Source organism: Cyrtonyx montezumae, unplaced genomic scaffold (genome assembly GCF_038088225.1).
Source record: "Cyrtonyx montezumae isolate F1298 unplaced genomic scaffold, pur_monq_1.0 scaffold_5, whole genome shotgun sequence".
Taxonomy (NCBI): Eukaryota; Metazoa; Chordata; class Aves; order Galliformes; family Odontophoridae; genus Cyrtonyx; species Cyrtonyx montezumae.
In genome coordinates this window covers 11,778,664-11,806,601 of record NW_027072056.1, presented here as the reverse complement: position 1 = coordinate 11,806,601, position 27,938 = coordinate 11,778,664, and the positions used below count along the sequence as shown (strand labels likewise).

General features: G+C 38.0%; 1 protein-coding gene across 9 annotated transcripts in view; it reads left to right on the top strand.

Annotated features, from left to right (window-relative positions):
* Positions 1-27,224, top strand: part of DLG1 (discs large MAGUK scaffold protein 1) — a 129,963-nt gene extending 102,739 nt beyond the window's left edge. For 2 of the 9 annotated variants that reach the window (XM_065747832.1, XM_065747828.1), the window contains 11 exons: positions 4,575-4,689; positions 10,214-10,390; positions 10,847-10,916; positions 16,320-16,353; positions 17,702-17,743; positions 20,797-20,847; positions 22,355-22,456; positions 22,698-22,870; positions 23,817-23,926; positions 24,319-24,410; positions 26,417-27,224. In XM_065747832.1, coding sequence (XP_065603904.1) covers positions 4,575-4,689; positions 10,214-10,390; positions 10,847-10,916; positions 16,320-16,353; positions 17,702-17,743; positions 20,797-20,847; positions 22,355-22,456; positions 22,698-22,870; positions 23,817-23,926; positions 24,319-24,410; positions 26,417-26,523 — 1,073 coding nt within the window. In that variant the 3' untranslated portion in view covers positions 26,524-27,224. Of the gene's footprint in view, positions 1-4,574; positions 4,690-10,213; positions 10,391-10,846; positions 10,917-15,510; positions 15,611-16,319; positions 16,354-17,701; positions 17,744-19,283; positions 19,320-20,796; positions 20,848-22,354; positions 22,457-22,697; positions 22,871-23,816; positions 23,927-24,318; positions 24,411-26,416 lie in introns of all 9 variants that reach the window. The other 7 variants (XM_065747831.1, XM_065747827.1, XM_065747830.1 and 4 more) reach the window with 5 other exon arrangements.
* Positions 27,225-27,938: the final 714 nt, after the last annotated feature.

Sequence of the window (27,938 nt, the reverse complement as noted above, 5' to 3'; positions counted from 1 at the left end):
ATTTCCAGTTTGATTACTGAAAATGTAAGTGATTCATGGTGGCCCATTGCAAAATGAGATGCAATATTTTAAGCCCAACACCTGATACCTTGCTAGTCAGTTTTTTAGTTGCATTTTCCTTGTATTTCCTTGTTTTCTTTTTTTATGGAATATATATGTTGACTGAAAATAAGATCCAAGTAGTTTTTCATTCTAATTTGTCTTAAAAGAGGAAGTAATGCTTTGTTAAATCTTACCTTTCAAGGGCCAGGATTGAGATGATTTTTTTTCATTGCAATGCTGCTATTTATGCACTGTTTTCCAGCAGCATTTAAAACAGAATAACTGAAATCTGGGAAGTGATAGCACTTTCATGTGCATGAGCTATAGATGTTTCTGAGCATTTGTCTTGGATATACATGTCTTCCATTTGCAAAAGTGCTGCTGGAGTAGATTGAAGCTGAGCTTCAATCACATTTTGGTGGAGTACATGAATTGCTGGAGCCAGTTCAGCATTTCCCAATTTCAAAAAATGAAAAGCATTTTAAAATAATTTAAAATTGTGTTTTACCATGTTTTGAGGTATGTGATCTCTACTTATCCATCCATTCTTTTTTTTTTTCCTGCTTGTTTGCACCTGGTTCTACTGATTTGTGAATAATCCAGATTAGTCAGTTAAAGTACCTTTAAAGTCTGTCCCATTAAGCTTAGAAGAAGGGTTCTGCTATAAATAGTCCTGATAGATAACATTGCAAAGCAGCTTACTCATGTTTTAATCCTTTAAATCTTCACTTCTGCTCTTTAAGATAATAAATAAAATTTCTAGTCTTTCTTTAAGAAGAGTCCTGCCTTTTACAAGTTGTAAATGCATTAAACCTACAGCGGTATTGATTGGTAAATTTACTTCAGCAATGGCAGTGTCTGAATGTGGTCCCTTTCTGAATTTTGCAGGTTCTGTGGATAGAGTTCTTAACTAAATACAAATGCAATTTTTTAGTCTGGATGTGGCCCAGGTTTTGCAGGTGATTGGTGAGGCATGAGCACGTGAAAGCCAGTGATAGCATGTGGAATGCATTGTGGTTGCTCTCTGTTCACGTTGGTATAGAAATTCTGGTGTTGAAGCCAAGTGCTCTCTCTCCTGAAATGACTTAAAATGTTTTTTATTATTGTATCTTTTCATGCCTAATATTTTTACACGTTATTGCTTGGTCATAGCAAGCAGCATAGTCTCCATGGCTTTCTCTACCACCTGTAATTTATACTGCAGTCTGTAACAAGCATATGAATTACCTATGAATTTATCAAATATCAGTATTGGTAGCTGTGAGGCAGAGGTAGTTCATTACCAGAGCTCATAAACACAGCTTCACTGCGCTGCATGCTGTGCCAGTCCTGGCTCATCAGCTGAGAGTTGGAAGCACACCCACCTTGTACCAACCTTCCACGTAATGGTGGCCTTCCTAACTTAGTGCCAGGCTCTGTTTCTCAGTGTGTCTGTAGGCAGCACGATAAAGGAGGATTGTGAGTATCCTGAGAGAGAAGGGGAAAAAAAAAACAGCACAAAATTCTCAGCAGAACCTGCTTTGATAGATCCAATGGGGCCCACTAAAAGAGGGCTTTCCACAGACAGATGGTAAGAGGGATGCAAGAGGCATACTTTTTTTAATTAAAGTGAACTTTTTCAGCTCTTAGTGGGTTTAGTATATGTAGGAATGAATCTCTGCTTCTGAGTGCTGAGCTGCCATCTGTTCCCAGTGCATACATCCATGCTTCCATGAATTGCTTTTCCTTCTGAATTTTCTATCCCTTGAGGTAGTCTTCTGTTCTATTTCTCTTTGCTAGGCTGTGTGTTCCAGCCCAAATTAGCTGTCATAGCTGCCTCCTTTTACCTTCCACAGCTGGTACAGACAGTTCACCATCCCTGTGGCTCACCACAGAGGCAGTCCAGGAGGGCTTCACTGCTCAGACCCTTTCTCTGAAATTTTGATTTCTTACAAATTAAGTGATCACATTGAAGATGTTCAGTTTTTTGTGGGCAAAATAGCTTTGCAGAATTAATGATTTTTTTTTCTACGATGCAAGCTGTCCTGAGAGTATAAGTTTGTTAACTGTAACAGTGTTCTGCCTTATTAACTTATTTGTTGTTAATTAGAGCAGATAAATAATTTTGGGGTAAGCTGTGTTTCAGTCAGTAGACAGTGTGTTTAAAAACTTTTGTTTTTAATGATGCACTTGTTTGAGTTAATTTTCAATTAATTGGCAGGTTAAAAATGAAAAGAATGTATCCCTTCACAGTAGACTCAGATGACTGGTTAAGACTTCAGAGGACCTCACTCCAGGCAGCGTTCAGTCTCCTCATAAGGACTAGCAGTGTGTTCTCCCTTATCTCAGGAACTGGCTTTCAGCTCTTCTGAAATGTGACTCTGTCTAGTCTGGGGAGAGAGACTGAAGAAAAGAAGGAAATGAGCTTTTTGCCTGCCCTACCTGCAGTGTCTCATCGTGTGGAAAAGTTGGGCATGTCTCAGATTCATTCCTGTGTTTTAGTACCTATCTCTTGATAAGCAAAATGCTTGCTCCCCACTTGTCACTGTAAAATGAGACTGTTTTCCATCTTAGTCATTATTATTATACAGTTTTTACCTCTGAGAGACACAGCAGCTGTGTTAAAAATGAGTTCAGTTTGAACCTGTGTGTTCATATAAATGAACTGCAGATACTGTCTGAAATCTTGTTTGGATTAGTCCTCGTGAAAAGCAAGCTCCTGTCTCAGGGCTTAAGTCTAAGTAGATAAGAAAAACAGCAGTGAGGAAGGGGGAAAGCTGAGGAAAATGAGGTGACTTACCCACACCATGTGGTGCAGCAGTGGCACGGCAGGAGGAGGCCATGCTTTCTGTGTCTGGGTCCTTCCCCTGGGGGATGTTGCTTTCTAAAAAATGCTGTTTTCTCACATTCCTCTTAGGTTGCCATCTTGTCATGGTAAAATCTTCTGATATTAGTAATAACATCAGTAGTGTGGAAGTAGTTTTTCTCATCAGGTATCATCATCAGTTTGGTTAGTGCTGGTAAATTATTTGATATGGACCTCATTTGTACAGAGGCACTATTGATAATTCAAAAATTAAGATGCTATCTTAATAACTACTGGCTTTTGGATTTCAAGGACAAGAAGCAGGATTATCTAAAAGGCTACTCTTACAGCTGCAGGCTGCACACTGTTAATTACGGCAGCTATTGCTAGAATATTAGATTTATAGTTACCTGGATGAATGAAGTGGTATATCAGAAACCAGTTCACAGACAGTTCTTCCATAACTTATTTTTTTCCTTCCTCTCTTGGCTAACCTGTATGTTTTGGAGTTTCTTGTCGGATAAGTGTGTGGAGAGAAAGTCCTACAGAAAATAATAGGATAAATTGTGGTATTTAAGATGATTGTTGAAGGAAGTGCAGTTCAGAGATTTCCTCAAGATTTTTTGGATCTTAGAGCCATTTTTAATCAGTCTTGCATGTCTGTAGTAATTTGTTGCCCACAGGGAATGAGGTGCAGCCAGGGAGAAGAGCACAAATTACCCAGCTCAGCAGCTGCTGGCTGTGCACACCCTGGCTCTCCCAATGTTGACTTGTTGTAATCTTGCATCACGTGGTCTCCTGGCTAAGGTGGTGGCTGTAGAGCATTTCCTTTAACTAGAAAGGTTTTAGAAGTGGATCTGTTGATCCTGAAGTCCAAACTATTGAACGGAAGGAAAAACTTACTTGTTTTGAGTTCAATTTTATGCTGGCAACATGTAAGTACCTTGCTTTAGGATAAGTTTATCCTGAAGAAACTGTTGATGTTTTACTGTCTGCCTTTGTAGATAAAATAAAATGCATTTATCTTAGTTTTATTAGTACACAGTGCTGCTTAAGAACACAATCCGTTTTTCCTGGATTAACATTGTACATAATTATATAGAGGGAGTTTGAATGTCTTAGTGCTGTTTACAATTGGATTGAGATTCATGCCAGAATTCTGGATTTTTTTTCCTTTCTTGAAGTCCCATGGTAACGTTTTACTCAGATAATGTTTAGCATATTCCCCACCTTGTAGTGCTAAATCCTGAATCTTAGTCAAGTCCAGCAATATTGCAGTATCTATTCAATTCCAGCCTTTCAGAAACTTGTAATTCTCACATCCTTAGCATTTAAAAACTATAATTTAGATTATAATATATGCATTTAGATATATATTCTAAGCTTTACTTTAGTCATGGGGTAAAATTTGTCTTTTTATTACTATGAAGTGATTATTAGAGTTATGTTTTAATTAGGAAGGAGTTGGTCACTGTAAACTGTAGATTGAATGGTGAAATCTCTGTAACAGAAATTTGCTTTTGTTCGTTTGTTGTATTTCAATTTTTATTTCAGTTGATAAATGTAAGACTATAATTTTTAATTACAAAAAAAAAAAACTTAATTAAAACATTGGCATTTTGGAGCTTTCTCTTGTATTTTAATAACTCTAACAAATACGTATTTTCTGAGATTTTCTGCATTTTTGTGAGTAATTTAATGCCAGAGGTACAGAGGAAATTAACAGCAGTGCTTTCCTCTCTTACAGAATACAGCCGTTTTGAAGCTAAAATACATGATTTACGAGAGCAGATGATGAACAGTAGCATTAGTTCAGGATCAGGATCTTTGCGAACCAGCCAGAAGAGATCCCTATATGTCAGGTAATCATCTTTTTTATCATGTTACTAGTGTGGTTTTCTGCTTTTCTGAAAAGTTAAGTGTTTTTATATCTTCATACACGTACTCATTGCTGAACTTGATGTTTATGTAATTGCGGCATTTTAAAAAGAAAGCTTAATTTACTTTGATTAAATTAATACAGCTGAAAAAGTCTTATCAGCACTGAGAAGTTTTAAGAGTGGTGCAGTCACTTGCTTTTTGTCCTGAGCCTGAGGTGATAACCCTTCATTAAAAACAGTTATTCTTTTTAAGTCAAGGTATGTGAAGTCTTAATATCTTGCTTAATTCAGCTTGTGTTTTTTTGTGACAGAACTCTGCATATTTTCTCCTTTGTTAAGTTTGAGTTCATATCTATGCTTAAGCTTTGACAGGTTGCCATCTGATTTTCTTCAGCTTGCCTTAATCATAGTCTCAGTTTGTATTAAGCAATTTGATAGGATTGTGTTACAGAGTAACATTCATGGAAAAGGAGGAGTCGAATGCATCAAAGTGAATAAACTGAATATCTTTCTTTTTTTCATGCAAAATTAAACAGAAAGAAGGCTAAAAATAAGTGGGAATGTAAAAACATGAAATAATTAAGAAAATAAGTAGTTTCCCTAGGAAACTGTGGCAAAGTGCAAACTGACTCCTATGTCACTTATAACATACTGATAAGGTGTAACATTTCAAGTGTTGAGTATAGATTGAAGGATTAAATTTAAAAACAAAAATAAATTGATTTTTGAGTTCCCCAAACTGACGCCAGTAGCATCATGGGAGAGGCCAGAACATTTTAGTAGAGCACATAAGACTTCAGTAGTTCTGGTGCTTGCCTTAAACTTGATTTAAAACGTTGCAAGACTTCACTGGTGTACCTGCTAAAAAATCTTGCTCAGGTGCTATCGCCTTTTCCCATTTAGAAATCCACCTCAAATAGTTTCTGTCTCCTTGCTGTGCTTTGTTATCTGTTTGCAGAGTGAAACAAATCAGAAGAATGAGCCAGATTAACAGCCTTTTATTTGAAATAGTTTCCTGATCACCATGCTCTCGCAGAAGCAGGGTACCCTCCAGGAATGGGTACAGCTTTGATGAGGGGAGTCTTAGGATCTGCTTTGTCTTGTATTGCCATCAAGAGAACTACTGATTGAAAATTTAGTCTTAAATGTAAGAAAAATGTAAGAAATGAGATACTACTTCCTTACTGGAAAAGTCACAGTAAATTTGTTTATAATAGTCAATTTTTATCTACATTATATTCAGTGTAATAAGTTGCTGAGCAGGGATTTGAGAGGGATTTTAATGCAGCAGCAGGAGAATTTTTAAGGATTTTCTTAGCTTGGTGACTCTGGTTAATCTTAGATCAGACTTCTGTCATTCACTGTTATTTCTCCCATGTCCCTGCTTTCTCCCTGATGCTCTTCCTTGACCTTCTTCTGTATTTGTGCATGCCCAGAATAAGAGGCTTAAATAAAGTGATAGTAACTTTAACCTCCAAGAAAAGTGCAGTATTTCACACAGTTCATCTCTCTCTGGTTGTACACTGTACAACTGCACAAACACAGCTGCTGTCTGGTGGTGGTAGGGTAGCATGGCTGCTCAGATTTGGATCTACTTAGGCTGTAGTGCAGTTTTGCTGTCAGTCTTGTTAGTTTATTAAGCAATGGTGGTGGCACAGTATTGGTGATTCTTCCCCTTGGCAAGCTTTGTGCACTGTACTTGTGTTATGTATGCATATGGACATGATGAGACCTTCGAATCCATAATCACAAAGTTTATCACTTTAGTGCTTTCAGTATAACTAAGCCTAAACAATCTCAACTGCTTCTGTTTTGCTTTGTTAGCTACAGCCTATATCTACAGAGTCTAAACTGCTAACATTCCAGTTCACGCATTCATCTTGCACTGGAAGCCTCTGACAAGCATTTTGTGTTTACGTAGCTTTTACTCCCCTGATGGAAATGACCTGTGAATGGTTGAGGCTGGGCTTCTGATTTTGTCTGCTGCCAAAAGTACAGCCTTCTCCAGAATGTTGGCAGCAGCCCCATGGAAACTGGTGATTCTATTTCCAAGAAAGATTTTTGAAACTTGCTAATCAGCTCTGTTAGAAGTTGGAAGAAAAATCTGAAATGCAAAACTTCCTTATGAAAAGTACTTCTCCACCCACATCCCTTTACAGAGAGCTCTGCTATGGTTTTTGAGACCTAATCTTGTCATCGTATCAAAAGATGCCAAAGCCTGGTAGGCAACTTGGCTACACGCAGGATGGCTTCACATCTGTTCTCTCAGGTTTCCAGTGCCATTTTTGACCTCAGTGAAATAACTTTTAAGAATCTTTGAACATATTGCTAGATACTGACAGAACGTGTTGGCTGTCCCACTTATGCGGTGTGATACTTTGGTAGGATCTTTCCATGCTTTTACTTGAACTAGATCAAAACTAGTTTCAGTAACTGACATTAAACTGATTCTGTAATTTTGGGGGTTTTTAGATATGCCTTTAAGATCATGTAATGTAAGCTGAATTGAATAGTAAGTCCAGCAGGAATATGTTTATAGGCATTTGATCACAGTTGCATAAAAACCCTGAAATAAAAGTTTTTGGGAATAATGATCCGTGGAGATTTCTCAAAGTCACGTTAACAAAGAAACGAGTAAAATGATCTGCATCACTGTATCCCTGCAACTGAAATGTTGTAGCTTTGTGAATAGTCAGCTGCAAACAGCATTTTGGAGTGTTGTGTAGTATAAGGGAAGAGGTGGTTGTGCTTGCTTAAAAATGACGTATTTTTCTCCTTAATTGCACATACCTCAATATATGATAAACAGCAATATAGCAAGCAGTCCTTGGAGGACAGTGTAAATGTAGCAGTGCAGCAGTGAATGACTCCTGAATTTGCACAGCTAATTCTCTCTCTGTCCTCTAATTAAGATGCACTGGTTTAGTGCCCTTCTCTGATTGCTGCTTTATATTTCTTCTGATCTTTATTTTAAGAGGAGAGAGATTCTCCTATACTCTTATTAATAACATTAGTGGTTTTTCATCTGGGCTGTACCTGCATGGTGTCCTCCTTCATTTGCGAATTCAAAAAGCATATGAGAAAAAGTGAAATTCTTTCATGGGATCAAATGTCTTTGGTGATATATTGCCAGGGAGTAAATTCTTCCATGCTTTATCTTGTGTGCTAAATCTCAGTCTGTGCAGTGTGTGTAGAATGCAGATTTAAATACGACATTCACCTCTGTGCGTTTTGCTAACCAGCACGATACAGTGCAAATTCAAACAATGCCACTGATTTCTCCTTGCATGAGAGTAGAAAATAATTGCATCTGCAAGTGGAAGAAACTTCACAGTTTTGGAAGCATTAGGAGATTTTAATTAGATCCATTGAAAAGTAAGATTGATGTTAGCACCAGGCATGGTAAGTGTGCTCAACTGCAGGAAGAGTTTAATTGGGCATCTTTACGTTGTTCCGCCACTTCTGACATCTAGTTTCAAACAGAAAAACTCAGGGAGAAAAAGAGAAGCTCCTGTACAGGCTGACCTGCATTCATTCTGAAGTGGTAAGTTTAATTTCTGTTTCATACAGAAGTACAGAAGGATGCTTCTGCTGCTACAGGGATGCACTAATTACTTTGTTCATCAAGGGCACTGCAAGAGAAATGCTTCAGTAGAACTTGATCAGCAGTCTGTGGTACTGAAAGTAACAAGCACAGCTGGGTAAGAGCTGTGTTCTGGAAAATGTGGCACTGTGAACACAACCAAAGTTTTTGGCTTTGAAAGCATTCGTGAAACACGCAACTTGCCTTCAGTTCCTGTACACCTCTAACTGAAGGAGCCCTATTACAGTTAGTGATGTTGTGATTCTGATTAACACAGGTGTGATCGTAGGGAGGACTTGGTGCTCTCTCTTTCAAGTAATTTTTAGGACTTGTTAGTTAACTTTAGCAGGAACATTTACATTTTTAAATGTAAAATGAATTTGGTGGGTCTGTGTTCAAAGCACTGGTTGATCAGGAATGCTGAATTTGTTCTACAGCAAATTTGTAGTTGTGTTACTACTTACATTAAATAAATGCATGCATTGTTAATCTGCAATAAAATTTTCCATGCAAGGAGTTCATCAAAGAGCTATCTTAGATGTAGCAATCTGTAGATAAATAAGTCATCTTCAGTGTACATTAAATTCTCATCTGATAACTTTCCAGGCATACTAGAAACGCCTTGTTCCTCAGTTGATGTGGAAAGAGATTCTTCACCCTGCTTGCTGTTTGACTTATCATATACAGAGCCCTATGTATTTCTAGCTGTTTTAAGCTGTTTATCTTGCTCATAACTCTTAAGAAAATATTCATTAAAACATTTATCCCTTTATAAAACACTTCTCATCTGTTGACAGTGCTCTCCTAAGGTTGTGATGGACTTGGTATTCAACCTCTAAATTGAGGCAGGCTGTCATTTAGCAAGTGTGTCACTGAGCTTTCAGATGAAGCACATGATGATGTTTTGTGGCCTTTTTCATTATAGGCACTTCAATTGACATCTGTTCACACACCTTTTGGGAAAGTAAAATGAGTCCTTCATGAAGCGTCCTGGGAGCCTCTCGTAGCTTCTGCAAGAGGCTCCTGTCATTCAGTTCCACATCCTCACTAAACCCTCGGCTGTGCTGTGAGAAATGCACTGTAGGTCTGTTCTGTTCCTCGGGGATTCAGATTTAAAATGATCCAACAGGGAGAAATCAACTTTAACCCATACTGATTCCTCAGTGTGGTTTACCATGTCCCTTTCCACACAGTTTTGCACTGTAACTAAGGCAGGGGGGAGGAAACAGTACAAAGCAGGAATAACAGTGGGCTCCAATAGACCAATGTTGGCAAAGAGAACATGAATAAAACTGCAGCTTGCAGCTAGTCTACAGGTAGTACTGGTGTCTATTACTTGAAAATAGGCTGACGTTAGAAAAAAGGTAGGGAATTTTCCAGAAGAGGGTTTTTTTTTTTTTGCCTTCTGATACTATAGTAGCAACATTCTCTTCAGATCATATTTTTAAGCTCCTATCTTTTTGCATCCCTGTGTATTGGATTCCTGTGCGGTATTTGACAGTAGCTTTTATTTACTGAAATAATTCCAGTTTGTGACTTCTAACAGAGTGCATTACGGAACTTTCAGCAGGGCTGTATACATCAAATAATTTACGTTTTCTTCCTACAGTGGTGTTTAATTTGTTCTGTGCAAAGTATTGATTGAATTGCAGGAGATATCTTCATGTTGACCTTCTGCTAAGCACTGGAGTTTTGCTCTGGACCAAGTTTATTCTCACTCATTAAGACTTTTAAATGTGTTATATGTGAATACTATACTATACATTCTTGGTGTATTTTTGGGGGGAGAGACTGCATTCAGCATTCTCCTTCTGAGGATCTTTCAGAACACTGCAATCATTTCAGGCTACTTAAATAAATATTGTGCCATTCCCAACTCCGTTTCATCTTTTTCAGTGGTTATTTTTTTTCTTTTCAATGTAGAGCTCTTTTTGATTATGACAAGACTAAAGATAGTGGCCTTCCAAGTCAAGGATTGAACTTCAAATTTGGTGATATTCTCCACGTCATTAATGCTTCTGATGATGAATGGTGGCAAGCACGGCAGGTAACTCCAGATGGAGAAAGTGATGAAATTGGAGTTATCCCAAGCAAACGCAGGTATGTCATGATATGTTATTGATTCTGAGATGTCTGCTATTAAATTTTTGATATGATTAATATGCATACATTTATAGACACACAGCTTTGCTCTCTGTTGTTAATTCTTTATCACATCATCCAGTTGTCTAAAAAAAGTTAAAAATCTGCAGTGGGATTATGACTAGCTCAGTGGGAGGTTTGTTGCAATCATATTTAGCATTAGGAGTTGTGTGCTCCTAAGTTGACAAAGGTGATTTCAAATCCGTTTCCTGATTCTCACTGTAAGCATGTTAACTGCTCTTTACTACTACACCATTTATGTATAGGTAGGGGCAAAGCAAATTTTGGGTGATATGATGTTGCTGATCGTGTCTCTGCATTTAAGCACTATGCTTATACTGTAACAAGTCTTAACTTGAGCTTCATTAATTAATTGTGCTCATTTAACTGTTTTGTGTCTCTTTTTTCTGGTAGAGTTGAGAAAAAGGAACGAGCTCGGTTAAAGACAGTGAAGTTCAATTCCAAGACGAGAGGAGAGAAAGGGGTGAGTTGAAGTGCTAATTAAACCTGGTGCTGTGATTGATAACACTTCTCTGTGGTTTATATATACAGGGTTCGTTTCATTTTTTAGTGAAAAGATTGAATTCTGTCAAATAGAAATAAAATATTTCTGAAAACAAAAGTAAATTTAAATAGTAAGTCATTGCCAAAGGACTGCAAATTAACTGAGAATTAGCTTAGAAATATGTACTGTTCTTAAGAGTATAATATCATAGGAGTCGTATACACTAATCACTTATTGATTAGTGACATTTCTAATGGCCCTGCAAGTGCTACTTATAAAGCTGCTTAGCCCTTTGGTCTGGATTGTACTCTTGGACTCCCATATTTTGGGAAGGAGAGTTACTACCAATTTTCAGAAAACGTAAAGCATTTATTTTGTTGAATTTTTTGTAATGCATCTAGAAAACAGGGAAATGTTGCTCATCAGGGTCCCTGTGTTAAAGTGAGGTTTTTACTGTGCACAGTAGGCAGGATAAAGCATATTCTTTGTTACAACTTTGGCGACAGAAGCTTTGAGGAACTTTTTAAATCTTCCCCTATTACTAACCATGCAGTCTCCATCCATCTCTCAAGTGTTTGTCTCAGCACTGCTCTCTGTTGGCACCAGTGCTGGTGCTGCTGTGGTGGAATCACAGTAATCTGTGTGGATGGAAGAATAACTCAGCCCAACACAAACAGCAGTCAGCCCCCTGGTGCAGGTCACTGCTTTGTATGTCAGCTGTGTCCCAGAACATAAGATGGGACGGTGGGAGTGAGTGGTGAGGAAGCGAGGTAACTGCTTTCTTGGAGTAGCCTGAAATGTGCTTTTGAGTTCCTGAGGAAACTGTTTCATATATATATTTTTTTCAAATGACACAAACATGAATTATCCAAATGATTTTTTTGTCTTTTACTTCAGTTAGTGTTTTCCTTCCTTCAAAAATCAAATCTATAAAGTATTAAACTCCTATGTGGTAAAGGTTTCAGTTTAGTTTTCTAATGAAGAAAATGCCAATTTTTTTTTTATTAATGCAAATGTTTAAAGCAAAATCAGTACTTTTGGTTATTTTCTGATATCAGTTAGAGTCTGCCTCGAGGATCCCTCTGATAATTCGCATTTTGCTTTTCTCTTTTCATTCATTCATATTTTTCTATTGGAATAAAATGTTATCAACTGCTGTGGTAGTTTTTAACTCAATCATTTTTGGATTTTGAGTTCACTTTTTAGAAGTTGCATAAAACCCAAATGGCTTAAATACCTTAGGTTGTTTTGCATTATTCAGTTTTTCAAATATTACCATGTTCTTTGAGAAGATAATTGCATGTTTTTGTGGTTTGTCTACCAACAAGCTGTGAACAGTGACTTTACCTACCTGAGGTAGTGTTTTGGCACTAGAGCAGTTAGTACACTAGCACCGTGTACTAACAGAGCACCAAATATATGCATGGGATACCGAGTGGAAAAGCAACTACGCTTGCCATTGATACAGAACTGCAGTTTCTTTAGTAACACTTTGTTTTGCAAACACGCTTACACTTATTCACAATCTGTTGCTTCAGCTGTACATGTTTTAACACAATGATTTCTCCTTTAAATTATTCTTCCTGTGTTTGTCATAGGGCTGTTTTTCCCAGTAAGTTGTCTGCCACATACATGTCCTCGTGGACTGTGTGCATTCCTGTGTCTGTATGTGATAACTCTTCACGGATAGCACAAAATATCAATTCTGAACAATTCTTAAAAATTCTACATCAGAATCCTAAAGAATAACCCTAGTGATGGCACATAGTAAAATCTGCATTCCTTTCAATGTAAGGAACACTGAGAAACTGGAGCAGAAGTCATTATTTTTTTTTTCCTGTTCCTTTCATGTCCACATTTGCCTAACTTTCTGTGCTGCTTCTGTTTTAATATATTCTTTCTTATAGTGCCTGATCATGATTTGCAGTGGGCTTATGAAGAATTTAATATAATTACTATGCATTTTCAACTAATGAGCAATTCTCTTCAGCTTTTTATAATCATGGCATCTTCTAAAAGTAATCTTTTGGCTAATCTTTAATTCAAAATCAGTCCAATATTACTTTTCTTTTTTTTTTTTTTGTTAATGGAACTGACTCTGACCATTATACATGCAGTATATGAATTTTCATTTTAGTTCAGTAGAACTCACTATGGAGAAAGTTAAAACTATTAGTGTTATGAAATATTTTCAACACTAAAATGAAAAAGATGATTATATTTTGTGGAATAAAATAAATTAGGCACTTCCTTTAATCACACAAACTGCAAAATCTCACCACCTCAGTAAAACTGTACAGTTTTTGCTTTGTTATCATTTTCCTTATTTTGACCAATCTGAGGGTCTTCTGCCAGTGGACAATTTGCTAGATGTGAGCCACCCACCTTTCCGAGTGTGTGTTCTGCACCATGCTCAGCTTAGATCTACTCAATTGGGCATATTTCTTCATTGCCTGTCTTATGTAGATTCCAGTAACATTTCTGGTTATGGCAAGTCAAGTCCAATGAGTTCCTCTGTCCGTATGTCAGGTTGAAAGTTTGCCAGTTCTAACAGCAGAATGACAGTTTTAGTCAAACACAGATGCCAGGCAATTAAAGGTTTATGTATTTTCCTATCTAAAATGTTACTGCTGTTTCCAGAGCTCAGTGCTCATGTCACTGATGGTGCTCCTGTGATACCCTGTGCCTCTGTAGCACCTGCTTGGTTTAATGAAATATTTTTGTCTTGACAGTGGTAATGAAAATATCACTGGATTTTTCAGTATGTGATATTGCCACGCAAGTCTGTTTTAAAACAGATGGCCAGAAGCATTGTTAGCAGAGTAACAGTATGCAGCTTGTGTTGCACTGTAGGCATCCTCTTCAGGAAGGCCAAATGCTCATTTTGTTCTTGTATCAAAAAAAGTGGCCAGTGATTTGAAAAACGAGTCCTTTCTGACTCCTGCTTGTTGCTGTAATTCATTCCATGCTTAGGGCTGATAACAAAGGTAGTGTAGCTTTTCACTACCACATTTCGTATGTAGAGAAAGAGAGCTCAGACTGGATTAAATGAGGTCAAGCAATCATTGTAAATTAATGTGCTTTGAATTTTAGAAATAGCTGTTCATAGTTAGGTTCTTTCTAAAATTATGTTTAAAAAAGGGTTCTGTGGAAGTTTTATTACTTCCCGTGGCACACTGACTGAGCTTGGTTTTCATATAAATAGAGCCCCAGCAATATAAGATGGCAAAACCAAGCTGGGTGTTTTCCTACTTTTACCATCCTCTCAGTGATAGAATTTCTGCAAACCAAATGACACAAGTATGGCCACTTACAGAGCTTGGCAAAACTGCTTAGATGATTCACTTATGCTTGAAGGAAAAAAAAGACATTTCAGCTCGTGGGAAGTTAGCCCTATCAGTTGTGAGCATAATTACTGATCTATTTATGCACTGAGGTTCTATGCTTTTCCCAGAACAGTAAGTTGGAGATAATGCAGACAGTGTCTTCAACTAGAGACAGCAGGTATTACTGAAATACTGATATTTCAGTAACTATACCTGTGAGCACTGGTATATATGAATGATACGCGTTTGTGCTCTCCATCACTTATACAAGAGGGATCTGAATAGTTTATGTGCACACAGGTGGATACATGTATGTCTGTGTAGGAACTCAGTAAATGTTCCTGGCAACTAAGATGCAGAAACTTCAGCGTTGCAGGCAGTTAACGTCAGCAGTTGCCTTGAACACGTGGGGTATTTCATGTGACAGTTCTTCATTGCAAATGCACATCTGAAAAATAACTGCCACAGTAAACAAATGAAATAGGTTGGTGTTGTTGGAAGGTGGATCGTCGTGGTACTGAGATGCAGACTTTCCTTGAGCCAAATCATTTCTTTTGGCGGGTTGTAATGAGTTGCAATTTTGAAAGACTGAAACAAATAGATTTTTTTCATTATTATTCGCTGGATATTTTAAGGAGACACACATTTTTTCTTCCATTTCTACTATTTCACTATTACTTTCTTAGTTTTACCATTGGAGAATTCAGTACGATGCCAGATGTAGCTGTGGTATGTTATTTAGCAGCTATCACCAAAGTATTTACAGTTTGCCCTTTGCAATGGGGCATTGCATTTCTGATGTGCATTAGCTGTTTGTAGGAGCAGGTGGTAACAGCTGAGGTTTTTTTTTGCTTGTTCAAAAAACCATAGTTCCTGTACTCGATGATGTCAGTGCTTTCATTGGCTTTGTTTTTTGAGTTCATTTTGGGTAGGCCACCTTCTAGCAGCCTAGTTTTTCCCATCTCATTACACTCAAAGAAGCTGAAGCTTGTGAAATGCAGGTCAGGCCTTCCAGGGTGAGCCAGCCTGTCCCTTGTCTTGCACTAAGCGTGTGAAATACTGAGGGGGTGAGCAAAGCCATGATCCTGATCTCTCTCTGTTTTACACGAGCTGAGAAGATGCTGTTAAGTTGAAATATGCACTGCATAATGTGGTTATAGGAGTCAGCTTCCACAAAGCTGCTGGTCTGGGCCTTTGTTCACACAGAATTAGACATCCTTTGTTTTGCCCCTCCTTCTCTTCTTCAGCAGTCATTCAATGACAAGCGTAAAAAGAACCTCTTTTCCCGAAAATTTCCCTTCTACAAGAACAAGGACCAGAGTGAGCAGGAAACCAGTGATATTGACCGTAAGTATGTGGCACTCAATGGAGAGAAAGCGCAGTAGAAGGGCCTGCTAGATTGCAGTAGGGTGTTACCATGGAGACAGTTTCATGAGCTGCAACAGGCTAACGAGCTTGGTGTGCAAATGACAGCCCCATCCATAGGATCAGTGCAATCATTCGTTTGCACTTAAGGTAAATTTTAACCCAAGAATATATCCCAGTTTGCAGTACGCTGGTTAATACCATTGGATAAGTGTGTATGTGTAACTGAAGGACATAACAGCTCTGTGGAGCTGTCAGTAATGGTTCCTCAGTTGTCATTCTGAAAGTGCAGGGCAGCAAAGAAAGCGTGGCTGAGCTTAGCAGGCTCTCCAGTCAGTCCCTTTGGGCTGGCACCTTCAAAGTCGTTCTGTTCTAATTCAGTTTCCTTGATGAAGAGAGGTTAATTTGATTGCTTTTCCCTGCATTAAGAAGAAAAAAAGAGAAAAGTGACTTCTCAAAAAGTTTATTTGCAAATTCAGACCAGATCTATGCACCGCATTCTCTGCTATTTTCTGTCATCTGCACCAGTGATTTCACTTCATGTGCCAGTCTGGTTCATTTCTATCAGCTTGTCTTCCCTGTGATGTTCTGGGAACTGTCTCCTGTCGTAGCGCCAATTTTATATATTACTGACAATTATTTTCTTTGTGATTGTCTTTTTATTGCTTGCCCTCTGGGGACTACTCTGCAGGAGGTCCCTGACGACATGGGATCAAAAGGCCTGAGTAAGTGATCAAAATACTCCCAAGTTATTTTAACCTCCATCTGAAAAATTACTTTTTTTTTTAACAGATCTCTTTGAGACTGGCGCTCTACTGGCATAAGGAGGTTGACTCTAAAAATGTTTCATAAGATTTTTCTAGTTTGTAATGTTCTGGGGGTTTTTGCTTTCAGGAACATGTTACTTTTTAGGTGCTTATAACATTAGTGTGTTTTTGTTGCTGTCCAGAAGCTTACCAGCACCCACTTGTTTGTCCTTGGTAGTGACTGTGTTTGTAAATTTGTTGATACTCATATATTTTGCTGGTGTCATCTTTATAGTGCTTTTGTGTCTTTATTGTTGAAAATAACCTATGGTTTTTCACAGCCATAGCAGAACTATTGCCATAATAGTTAAGCAGTTGTCAATCCTCTCTCTAGGTGACTGATGTTGGCAGCTCTTCAAAAATAAACAAACAAGAAAGCTTTCCTTAACAGATGCCACGAGAGTTTCTCTGTGTGACTTGCTGAACTCTCGTGGCTCCCTTGGAGCACTGCTGACCAGGTGGTGGGGTAGCTGATAGAGGAGGCACGTAAACGTTAGTTTTACACAGCCAGATTCTACAGTTGCTGAGTACCCTAACAGATTTGTGTACCCTGACATCATTTCTGTACTTGAAATAAGATCCATGACTTTTCTTTCATGACAGATTCTAAATAAGTAGAATGTTAGGGGTTTGTGGGATAGTAAAATTAGTCATGGAAGGTAACGTTTCTTCCCAGATCGTAACTGTTCCCTTAATGTTAACCCACGCTGTTCCTGGAATTGCACGTAGGAGATGGGGTACTTCTATATGTGGCCTCAACCAATAGGAAATAAATGAAAATCCTGGTAGTGATAGCATGAATTTTCCATTTCTGAAACCAGTTTTGTGGAGATTCTTGGTCTAGAAGATCAACGATAACTGACTTCTATGGCCTCGCAATCGTTGGACTGTGTAATTTAATCCAGAAAAGTCACCAAGTAGTTCTGTTATAAAAGTTCTTGCACAACAGTATTAATATGGAAGTGAAAACCTAAGAACTGCAGGGTTGTGTGTGAAATATGAATGTGTACTTTTCATAATCTTATTTTGACGTGCTATTTAATGGTTTTTTTCTTTTTATTAACATCCATTCCTTTTGTGTGAAATTAAGCTTGATCCTGAGAGCTATCAGAAGTACCTTAAAACTTTTACATGCAGTATGTATTGATTTCGGCACTTTGATATCACTGTTGTCTTTCATCTGGATTATTTTTGTCGATTTGCTTTCCTTTGGACTCATGCCATTAGTGTGTGTTCCTTATTTTTTTCCATTGTGTTGCAATTTCAGAGCATGTAACCTCTAATGCCAGCGATAGTGAAAGTAGTTACCGTAAGTGTTTTTAAGTTCTTTATTTAGACCTTTGTTTAGTAGCTCTTCCTTTGCATTTGTTTGTCTGTCTTTTCTGGGTATTTACATGTTAAAGTGAACTTCCCCGTGAGCTTGAAGTCCATGTTTGTGCGTTCATTGGGTGCTGCAAAATTCCAGTGTTGTTTTTTAATTGACGGGAGAGAATCATTGCAAACCTCCTTTATGGATACGTTTGTTGTGATTTACGATTGTCATTCTCAGCTTAATTTCAATTGAGTCCACTTTATTTAAATTATGTATGTTAGCTAGACCTGCTGAAACCCAAATGTAAATTTAATGTTGACAAATATGACGGTTATTGTGCTTAATTCAGAGTGTAACTGAACAGCGTAAACTGTTACATAGCATGGCATTTACCAACAAAGATGCTCAGGTATAACATGTAGATACCTCTAATGAAAGTAAAGATGAACAAACATGTATTTACCCTTGCTTTTCAGCTTTCATTTCTCTATTTTGTCAAGTGTGGGTGCTTTGTCTGAATTATCTTGCAACATGACACACATGAGGTGCTGGAGCCAGCTGTGATGAATGGGCATGCTAGATGCACAGCCATGCTTGTGCACATCCCTCATCCCCCACCAGTGTAACTTTTATGTACTAGACTGAATTCCCCTTCTCACTAACCTGAGCTACAGTGCTGGTTACTTCTACCCACGCTACAGATGTACACATTCCCAGTGTGCAATATGCTGTGTGATGCTGCTCTGCGGGTGTTTCTGCCTCGGTGGTGGCTTCCAGCAAACAGTGCATCATTGAGGTTGCTGAGTCCAGAGTAGGAACCCCGGGTAGAGCAGAGCAAGCAGGCTAAAGCACTGAGGATTTACAGAGCAGCAGAAATAGAAGGAACAGTAAAAGTCAAGTGGTGTGTCAGAGCTGCTTGCTGGTCTGCTCCTGCGTGCCTGGTAATTCAAGGAGAGGCACTTCAGAAACAGATGATATTTATGATGGGGAAAGTGGTTTACTAACAGCTACTCCCGTTTGGAAGCTGCAGATATTGTCAGAAATAAGGAGCCATGAGTTCACATACAGATGGTTACACTTGGGAGAATGTGTACGTGTACAAAAGTCCTCAGTGCTTTCAGTGCTTAAAACTTGTAGGCCAGTTGCAGAGAAAGAAGGAGCAGGGGAGGCATTCGTGTTCGTTGAGAATAATGCAGATTAAATGTGTATGGAAATTGCCTTTGCATATATGACTAACTTACAAATTTTAACTGTTTTCAATGACATGCCATTAGAACTATCTAACCCAGACTGTTTCTCCATAAAATTGCTGCTTTCCTCTTTTTTCCCCCCCCAGGGCTTTTCTCAGAGCTTGCTTTATTTATTTTAGAAGTTCATTATTGGTACTGCTAGTTAGTTTTTTTACTTCGTTGTTACTTAAGAAGCTCTGGTTTTACTATGAATGTTACAGATTTGCTTATCTCAGTGTGGAATTCAAAGCACTTTTTATTAAAATATTTTTTTTTAAATTTCCTCTTACTGCTGTCTAATATGAAAGTTATCTTGATTACAGATGAGTACGGTTGTTCAAAAGGTTCATTCTATTAATATTCATTTTTCCACAGTATTAAAAAAGCAATGACAATATATACTTTTTGCCCTCAGTCAGGGGATGCTTTATAATTCTTACTGTCTCTTTGATAGTTTGCTTAACTAATCTTTGACCTTATAGCCATGTGATTTCCCCAAAGAAGTATCTAATTATTTGTGGGCTGGATATTTCATGGGCAAGTTGATAGTCGGTGATTCCCTGTTCCTCTCCCTAGCTTAAAAAGGGTTCTGAAAGTATATACTGTCCTAAAATCCATTTGCATGAGCGCCTTTTTGAGCTATTAAAATATTCAGGTTGCATGTTTCCATGTCTGTCTTAATGTATTACTCGCTTGCAATACCTTAAAAATTCAAGAAATCGTTCATGTATTGCTGGCATGCAAATTTATTACAAATGAGATCAGTCTTATTTCTCTCAGACATTGTAAATTTCAGATTTAAAAGATCACTGGTCTTTGCTATTAAATAAAGAACATGTCTATCAAAGCAATATATGAATTTATAAAAGCCTTCATCTGCCATCTATTTTTTAAGAAGCTGTGGTACAGCATTGGTGTTTTCCTTTGTCTGTGAGGAGTATGGCTTATGAATTCAAAAGAATCCTTTAATAGCTACACAAGTGAGTTATTGAAGCAGAGCATTTTATTGAGAGTTCGTAGTGTTATGTAATTTAAGCCTGTTATGTTCAGGATTGTAAATTCTCTGCTGTTGTGGAGTTGATTTTTAGTGATTCCCATACGAGAAATGTTACTCTGAGACATTTTGTTGGACTAGAGATGTTCTTTTAGAGAGATGGCAGCTGAGGTATATTTCAGGTGCTTGTGCTAACCTTTTAAAAGCCTGCAGCTGTTCAAGGTCAGCGCTGTTTCTGTAGTTTCATTCACTGCTGATCTGCTTTCTGGAGCTGAGAACAATACAAAACATTCTTCAATTTCATCTTTAGAAGCTTACTAGTGAAGCAGCAGTGAAGTATATACAATCACAGCGAACAATCGTAACATTGTAGAAGTGAAGTGGTTGGAGGTCTTTATATAAATGCCACTTCGTGAAAAAGTTACTGGAAGAGATGTGCACCCAGACATGTTTGTACGTAGAGGACAGTATGAAGGAGGTGGCATTGCTTCTAGCAGCGAATGGTGCCATGCATGCATTTCATTCAGGGAAACGCAAGAGCATTTTGGCTACGCTTTAAAACACTTCTTGTGCTTGCTGTCAGTTTGACACGCTAACGTGGCAGAAGGATTTATATACTGTATGCATCTTATGCTTCAGAATTTGGTTTGGCATATCTTTGTGACTTTTACAATTCATCGCTCTTTAAAAACGTCCTCCATCAGCATCACTGCAAGGCGTACTTTGCTGATGAATGTCTGTATTGCTGCTGTTCAGTAAATGACTCGATGTAGATGTGCTGCTTTAGAAAACAATGCATAGATACTTCTTTGCATTTACCTCTCTAGGTGGCCAAGAGGAATATGTCTTGTCTTACGAACAAGTCAATCAACAAGAAGGTTCGTAGAGCTCACGTAGTGGAACATGACTGTGCTCTGAATTATCAGAATGCTTTGGGTGCACTTATTTACTGAGTACTATAATAAACTTCTTCATCGATTTTGAACTTTTGTTATCTTTATTAAAATGAATAAAGCATAAAGATGTAAATTATTAAATACGATCATTAAATTATTCAGCATGTAATCCTAAGGTGTGCTAATTAACATCTCACCATTGTGTGGGTTACTTAGTGCATAAGGAGAACAGGGTATATTTGTTTCATCAGTGTGAACCTCAGAAATGATAGTTTTTCTCTGTTTCATATTTTATCAATCATAGGAAAATCGGTGTCAGTAGATTATTTATTTCTTGTAACAAGCCTAAGTTGACATGTTTCTAAACCACTGCAGTCTCCTATTCCTGCATGCTGCTTCTATGGCCAATTTGTCAGTCAACCATATGAGTTTTTTCAGGCAAAAAATTAATTTTGAATAAAAGAAAATTAGTGGGAAAAAACAGCCCATCACACTTACATTTAGAATGAAATTCATTTCATTGACTTCTAATGGGATCCTATTATTTCCCTCACATCTTGCTCCTGATCTTGTTTCACTGGATGTTATAGATGTAGTTTTAGTATTCCTGTTCACCACCACAGGTGCTAAGGGTTGATTCATATAATCTGAGACACAATGCATATGTTTAAATATATAATCTGTAAAGGGGCAATGCTTGGTGTCTGTTAATTACAAAATACAGTAAAAAACAAACAAACAAAGAAACTATATCATGTGTATACACAGACCAGTTAGTAAGATTCAAGACATTCCTTGTCTGAATTGGAATTACTTCCAGGAATTAAAATGTATTTTATAAGTCAAATTTTATTTAATTTAGACTTGCGTAGATTAGACTTGTGTAGAAATGACAGAACTTAAAAGTAAAATGGCTGAAATGGTGTGCTTGCAACTAGATATTTAAACATTCCTGTTGTTATGGTTACTGCAGTGTAATTTGGTATCTTCGGCTTGTCCTTCAGTTCCAGCTAAAAAGCCTTTAGATCTTGGTTACTAATTAAGCATACTTTATAAGTGTGTTAGTAGTTAGAGGAGCTATAGCCACGTAAGTGTGTGAGTTGGGATTTTAGAAGTAATGAGCTTTACCCAACAGTGAGCATGAATTTTAAGAAACAAGAAGTGAAATGAATTTCAGACTTCTCGTTTTGCTGTTTTCATTAAAACAAAGGATATTACTTTGAGAAAGGGCTTTTTCTTTCCTACTGATAAGGTTCCAGAATTCAAGAATCATCTTCAGTCACACTGAGCAGTCATTTGAGAGTTAATATTTGACATCTGACTGCAGTATTAATTGATACACATATTTTAACATTTTATTTTCTCTTCAGAAGTAAATATTCTTGTAGTTCTTTGTACTGTTACCATTTGATAAAGCTTATTTTGCTAGACTTTAAAGGTTGGTGATGTCATTAAAATGTAACGTAAGTTATTCCTCTACATTTAATAGTGAATTATACTCGACCTGTGATTGTTTTGGGACCCATGAAAGACAGAATAAATGATGACCTGATTTCAGAATTTCCAGACAAATTTGGCTCGTGTGTTCCACGTAAGTTTCAGCAGATACTAAAGCAGTTGTAAGGGGGTTTTTGGTTGTGTGGTGTTACTTTCTTCCTAGACCTAACCTCTGTATATAGAGTTAAAATGTTAGGATACCTTTATGAAGATTATTAATGGTTATTTATCTCTTGTTACAATTTTGCAGTTTAAATGGAGGAAATTTTTGAAAATTTGAGGGGGGGGGAGTTCTCTTTTTTTCTTCTTTAAAAATTGCTGGTTTATATTCAAAGATACTACTAGACCAAAACGAGATTATGAGGTGGATGGACGTGATTACCATTTCGTCACTTCTCGAGAGCAAATGGAGAAGGATATTCAGGAGCACAAATTCATTGAAGCTGGCCAGTACAATAATCATCTTTATGGAACAAGTGTGCAATCAGTGCGAGAAGTAGCAGAAAAGGTAAATCAGTGCCAGTTGTTTTTGTTTATTGGGGTGATTATTTGACTGTGCTGACGGGGGTTGGAGAATGGCAAGAAGCCACTTCAAGCCCTCTGACCTTAAAAGGACTTCATACAAACCTAGAAACAAAGAGCATTGTTACAAAGGTCTCCAAGGTCATCTAGTCCAGTAGTCCACCTACCACCAATATTTCCCCGCTAAACCACGTCCCTTAGTACAACATCTAAATGTTCCTTGAAATTCTGTAGTTTTGTTATTCAGTAGAACCAAATTTAACTGACCGTAGCACTCCCTTCTCTCAAGAAGGGAGAAGGAAAACACATTCAGGAAGTGTGTTTTAGGATATACGTGACCTGTTGTCTTTATGGTGCCCATGGGCTTGTGTCCTGGCTTGCAGATTTCTCCTCGGTCTCTTGCTAAGGAAAAAGATGTTCTCATTTTAGGCTACCAACGGAGGCCTTCCGTTCTACCTCCCCTACACTGCCCCTTTCTAAAATGGCAATGGAGAAAGATTATAGTCAGTTCCATCTGACTGTTCTGACGGTGACAGATTTGCTTGCCACCAGAGGCAGTTATTCCCTCAGAAATGTTTGTCAGGGCATCTGGCTCTTCTGTAAACTGTGACATGGCTACATCCTTAAATGAACCCTACGCGGGTTTGATGTACAGCTGCTCTGTATTCTGCACTGCTGTTTGAGCTGCAGCTTCTGATACAGAGAGGAAGGAAAAAGGGTCAAGAACATCTCACATTTTCCATGATCCCAACAGAGGAGCGAGCACTGTGGGACCTCGTGTTGGTTAGTGAAATCCTGATGTCATTCATGCAGGTGCTTTGATTTCGTCGGCTTCGGTGGAAGCGTGGTTTGTTTTCTAAGTTGTTACACTATGCACAGCTGTGACTTAAACTTTGCTTATTGCCATTTTTCCTTTTCTCTCTTACTTTTAGGGTAAACATTGTATTCTTGATGTTTCTGGTAATGCGATCAAAAGGTTGCAGATTGCCCAGCTGTACCCAATCTCCATTTTTATTAAACCCAAAACAGTGGAAAATATCATGTGAGTAACAGCAGAGTACCTCAGGGTAAATTGTTTGGGACTCTCAATGTATTTGAAAAACCAGTTTCAAATTATGTGAATATAATTGTAATACTTGCATTTTAAAAAGCATGTCATTATTCATTTTGCTCATTTCCCAGGGTTGAACTTCTTGGGACTTCCAAACTAAATTTCTAATCCAAGTCTTGAGTGATTAAGTGCCACTGTGCAAAATTCCATACAGCGCAGTGTGAGAACTGCTCATTCCCTCTACAGTCTCCACTCAGAGATGTAACTGCTCAGATATGTCCTTTAGGAGACTGCCTTCTCTTAGGTTAATGCTCACTGGTTTAAAATTGTGTTTCCAAAGATTACAGGTAGCTTTCTGATGTGTGTAATGTTTTCTGTCTCAGGGAAATGAATAAACGCTTGACGGAAGAACAAGCCAGGAAGACATTTGAGAGAGCTATGAAACTGGAGCAGGAGTTTACTGAACACTTCACAGGTTTGTTTGGCTTGGCCAGAGCTGAAATTTTATTGCTGCTGGATGGTAATTGCCTCACCACTGAGATAAGGTTGAAGGTTTTTTTTCAAGCCTATCTGTGATTGTTTTGAAGCATAAAACTACCCAAGTACCTCTGTGCTGGTGCCATTTGGTCAGTGAGTTCAGTATTTATATTGGTTTAACAGTCGCTCGATTTAGTCTTTAAAACCATGGAACCTCCTACTGTATTTCTTGCTATTGAGATGCAGATGTTTGCTTTGTTGATAAATTATACACCTAAAGCTTTTTGTTTGCTTTCAATTTTTGAAATCAAGAATAAAGAATGTTAGTAATGGTAGCTCTGTAAATTGGGCAGCAGGGTCTGTAGTGTGCACTGATGGGGTTTGCTAACTGTAGCAGCAAGAGGTAGGCTACAGGCACTCAGGCTGTGCTTACTTGTTGCATCGTGGCATGCAAATGAGGAGAATGATTGTCAGGACCTTCAGGACAGGAATGAGCCTTTTCTATTCAGGTTTGTTGCTGAGGAAACAGATTTAATAGATGTTAAGTATTTAGTTAGTAGCTGGGATTATCCAAGGTTGCCTTAGGGTATTATACCAAGCAATTCTGTTAGGAAGATAAGGGCCAACACTGAAGACACTTCATATGGCTCTTTTTTAAGAGTTTCTTCTAAAAAGTGTAAGGCTTGTTGTTTGGGGCAGGCAGCAACATCCCATAGGCAGATTTGTCTTCACTAAGATTAGGAAATATGTTAGAGATGCTTCAAAACATTGCAATCTCTTTTAGTGCTGCCACCTCTATGACTCACCTGCCTCAGCAGATTGTGTTCATCACCTAATCTGTTGAAAATACTGCATCATGTGGGGTAATTGAAATCAATTTCATCAGCAAATTATGCTTAAACAGACTTAACCTTCACACTGATGCATTGGGAGAGCACATCCATATTCTGTTTGGAGGGTATTGGGACTTGGAAGGAGTGTGGTTGAACACATCTGGAGAAGATGTTTGCAATGTAAAGATCTTTCTACTGACAGCTTTGTGCTGTCACCACTACACGTGAGCTATGGAATAATTGAAGCACCTCACCCTCCCACAGACATTAGGGCAATAGGCTGCAAGCAGGGAGAAAGTTTTAAAGGATGGCAATGAGTAGGAATAAAGGGGAGGTAATTTGCTTTAAAAGAAAGCTTGGAAGCAGCAGTAATAAATGAAGGCAGAAAGAAGTACACCTGGCCTGCCTCCAGTATTTATCTTTCATATTAAGCTTTGTTTCTTGGCCTATCTCAATGCTGAGGTGATGATCCTAATTAAAAAGAGGTTGCTATCTCATGATGAATGCTTTCTCAGGCTGAAGTGTGGTAAGAACAGCTCAAACTTCACTTCATTCTCATTCTCACCAGACTGCATGTAACTTTGATACGTCAAAACACATCGGGGCTCATTTCTAATTATTTTTTAGCCTTGGTGATAGTATATCTCAGAGCCTGAGTATTAATTGCATTTTAACTATAGAAAACTTGACTCTATTGGCTATGCAGCAAACCCTGTCAGTTCATCTTCACTCTTGACAAAGTCAGTGCACACAGACTGCATGAGGACACAGCCCTGTGCAGTCTGGTCTTTTTGTCTTGGAAATGCAAATGAAAGCTGGGTCAAACAGAGCACCAGAGTCTGTGGAACGACTTGGGCCAACTCTAGCTTGTACTTAGGGAAGGCAAATAAACCTCCTCAGATTTATATGCATATGTCTACTATGAAAGCCACATCCTAACCCTGTGCTTTTGAGTGGGAGAGATGGTGCTGTGTGTCCTGTAGCAACTGCCAGCAGTGTCCATCCATCTGGAAGCACAGGAGCCCAGTTCTCAGTAGGCATCCATTCCTTCAGGGATCTGAAATCCCTTTGCTGGCCCGTGAAGGAAAGTAACATCTTGGTTTAGAGCATCTTCGTTTCTGTTTAAGGGGCAAAGGAAGGCGACTCCTGATTGCCATGTTATGTTTTGCAGCTATTATCCAAGGAGACACACTGGAAGAAATCTACAACCAAGTGAAACAGATCATAGAGGAACAATCTGGGCCTTTCATCTGGGTTCCAGCAAAAGAAAAATTATGAAAACGGATTTTTGCTTTTCATTTTCTAACTGACATCACCTACTACATCTGACAACTCTTAAGCCCTTCCAGTGGAGCCTGCCTCTAGTTCCTCCCAGCGTGGTTCATACCCTAACCATCACATTCTGCAGTTCCCATAATGCTTTAAATTTGATGTCTCTCTTAGTTGAAATAATTTGTATTACTGTGTGTTGTTGGTTTGCCATTTTTCAAACATGACAGTGGAATGGCCTGACCAGCTATTACTTCGGGGTGGGGGTGGGAGGGGATTGCTTGGTAAAATTCCTTAATGTTTAAGGGAAAGTAACTTTCAAAGATTTTTTCAACAAAGCTTTATAGACATTCTTTTAAAGTTTCATAACAACTGAAAGAAAAGTTGTGTTCCAGGAAGTTGTATATCACAAGTAACTTTGCACGCTTAACTTTAATAGCATGGTTTGGTCAGGGCAAACTATTTCAGGATTTATTTTCTGAGTTAAATTCTGTTCTCGCAGATTTTTATTTTTGTTTTTTTTTTTCTTTCCAGGCAGTTAAAGAGAAACTTTCAGATTTTGAGTTAACGTTTCCATTAACTCCCATCACAACTTCTCAAGGGATATTCATTTTCATAACTTCATATTGGGTATTCTTATAATCTATTTTTTCATTTTTTTTTGCCAATAAAATTGCTAGGGATAAAGATGTGTAATGTTTTTAATCTTCCTCGTTCAGCACTATTTATAGTGTCTTACAGAAATTGTTTATAGATAATGGTCATCACACTTTTTGAGCCTAAAACATGACTAGGTGCTAGGAAACCTTGTATTTTCAGAGGAATGCCAAATTTCCATTGGCGGAAATACAGAAAGCAGCTGCACAGATGGTTGTCGGGGCAATGAGAGAGCGACTCGTAGCCTAAAAATGTGTGTTCTTAGGGGTCAGATTTTAATGAATATTTTACCCACAATAACTGCCTATTTTGTTATAATAAATATATATATATATTAAACTTTCTTTAACTAAACTCTGTAACTATGGGAATTATTTTCTTTACATAGTTGCGCACACGTATAAATATATATATATAAAAATATATATTTTTCTTTTACCACCTACTCCTAGCTTTTGTTTTGAATAAAAATACAAATTAGAATTTACCTTCCTTATTCACATGAAGTCCAACGGGCTGTGGTGGCTGGGCAAAAAGTCCAGGGAATAATTAGTTACAAGAAAAGATACGTGCAAGTTCTCCTCTTTTCTACGGAATTTCAGGTGTTCGTCTCTTTCTGTTCTTCTTTGTGAAATGCATGTCTTAACCAAAGGGAGAATTCAGAGTCAGCTCTACATTTTATTTCTCTGTGTATGTTCATCTTGGATTGCATAGGTGCAAGAATTTCCCTTTGCAAAGCACAAACTTCTGTGCAGAATGTTATAAAT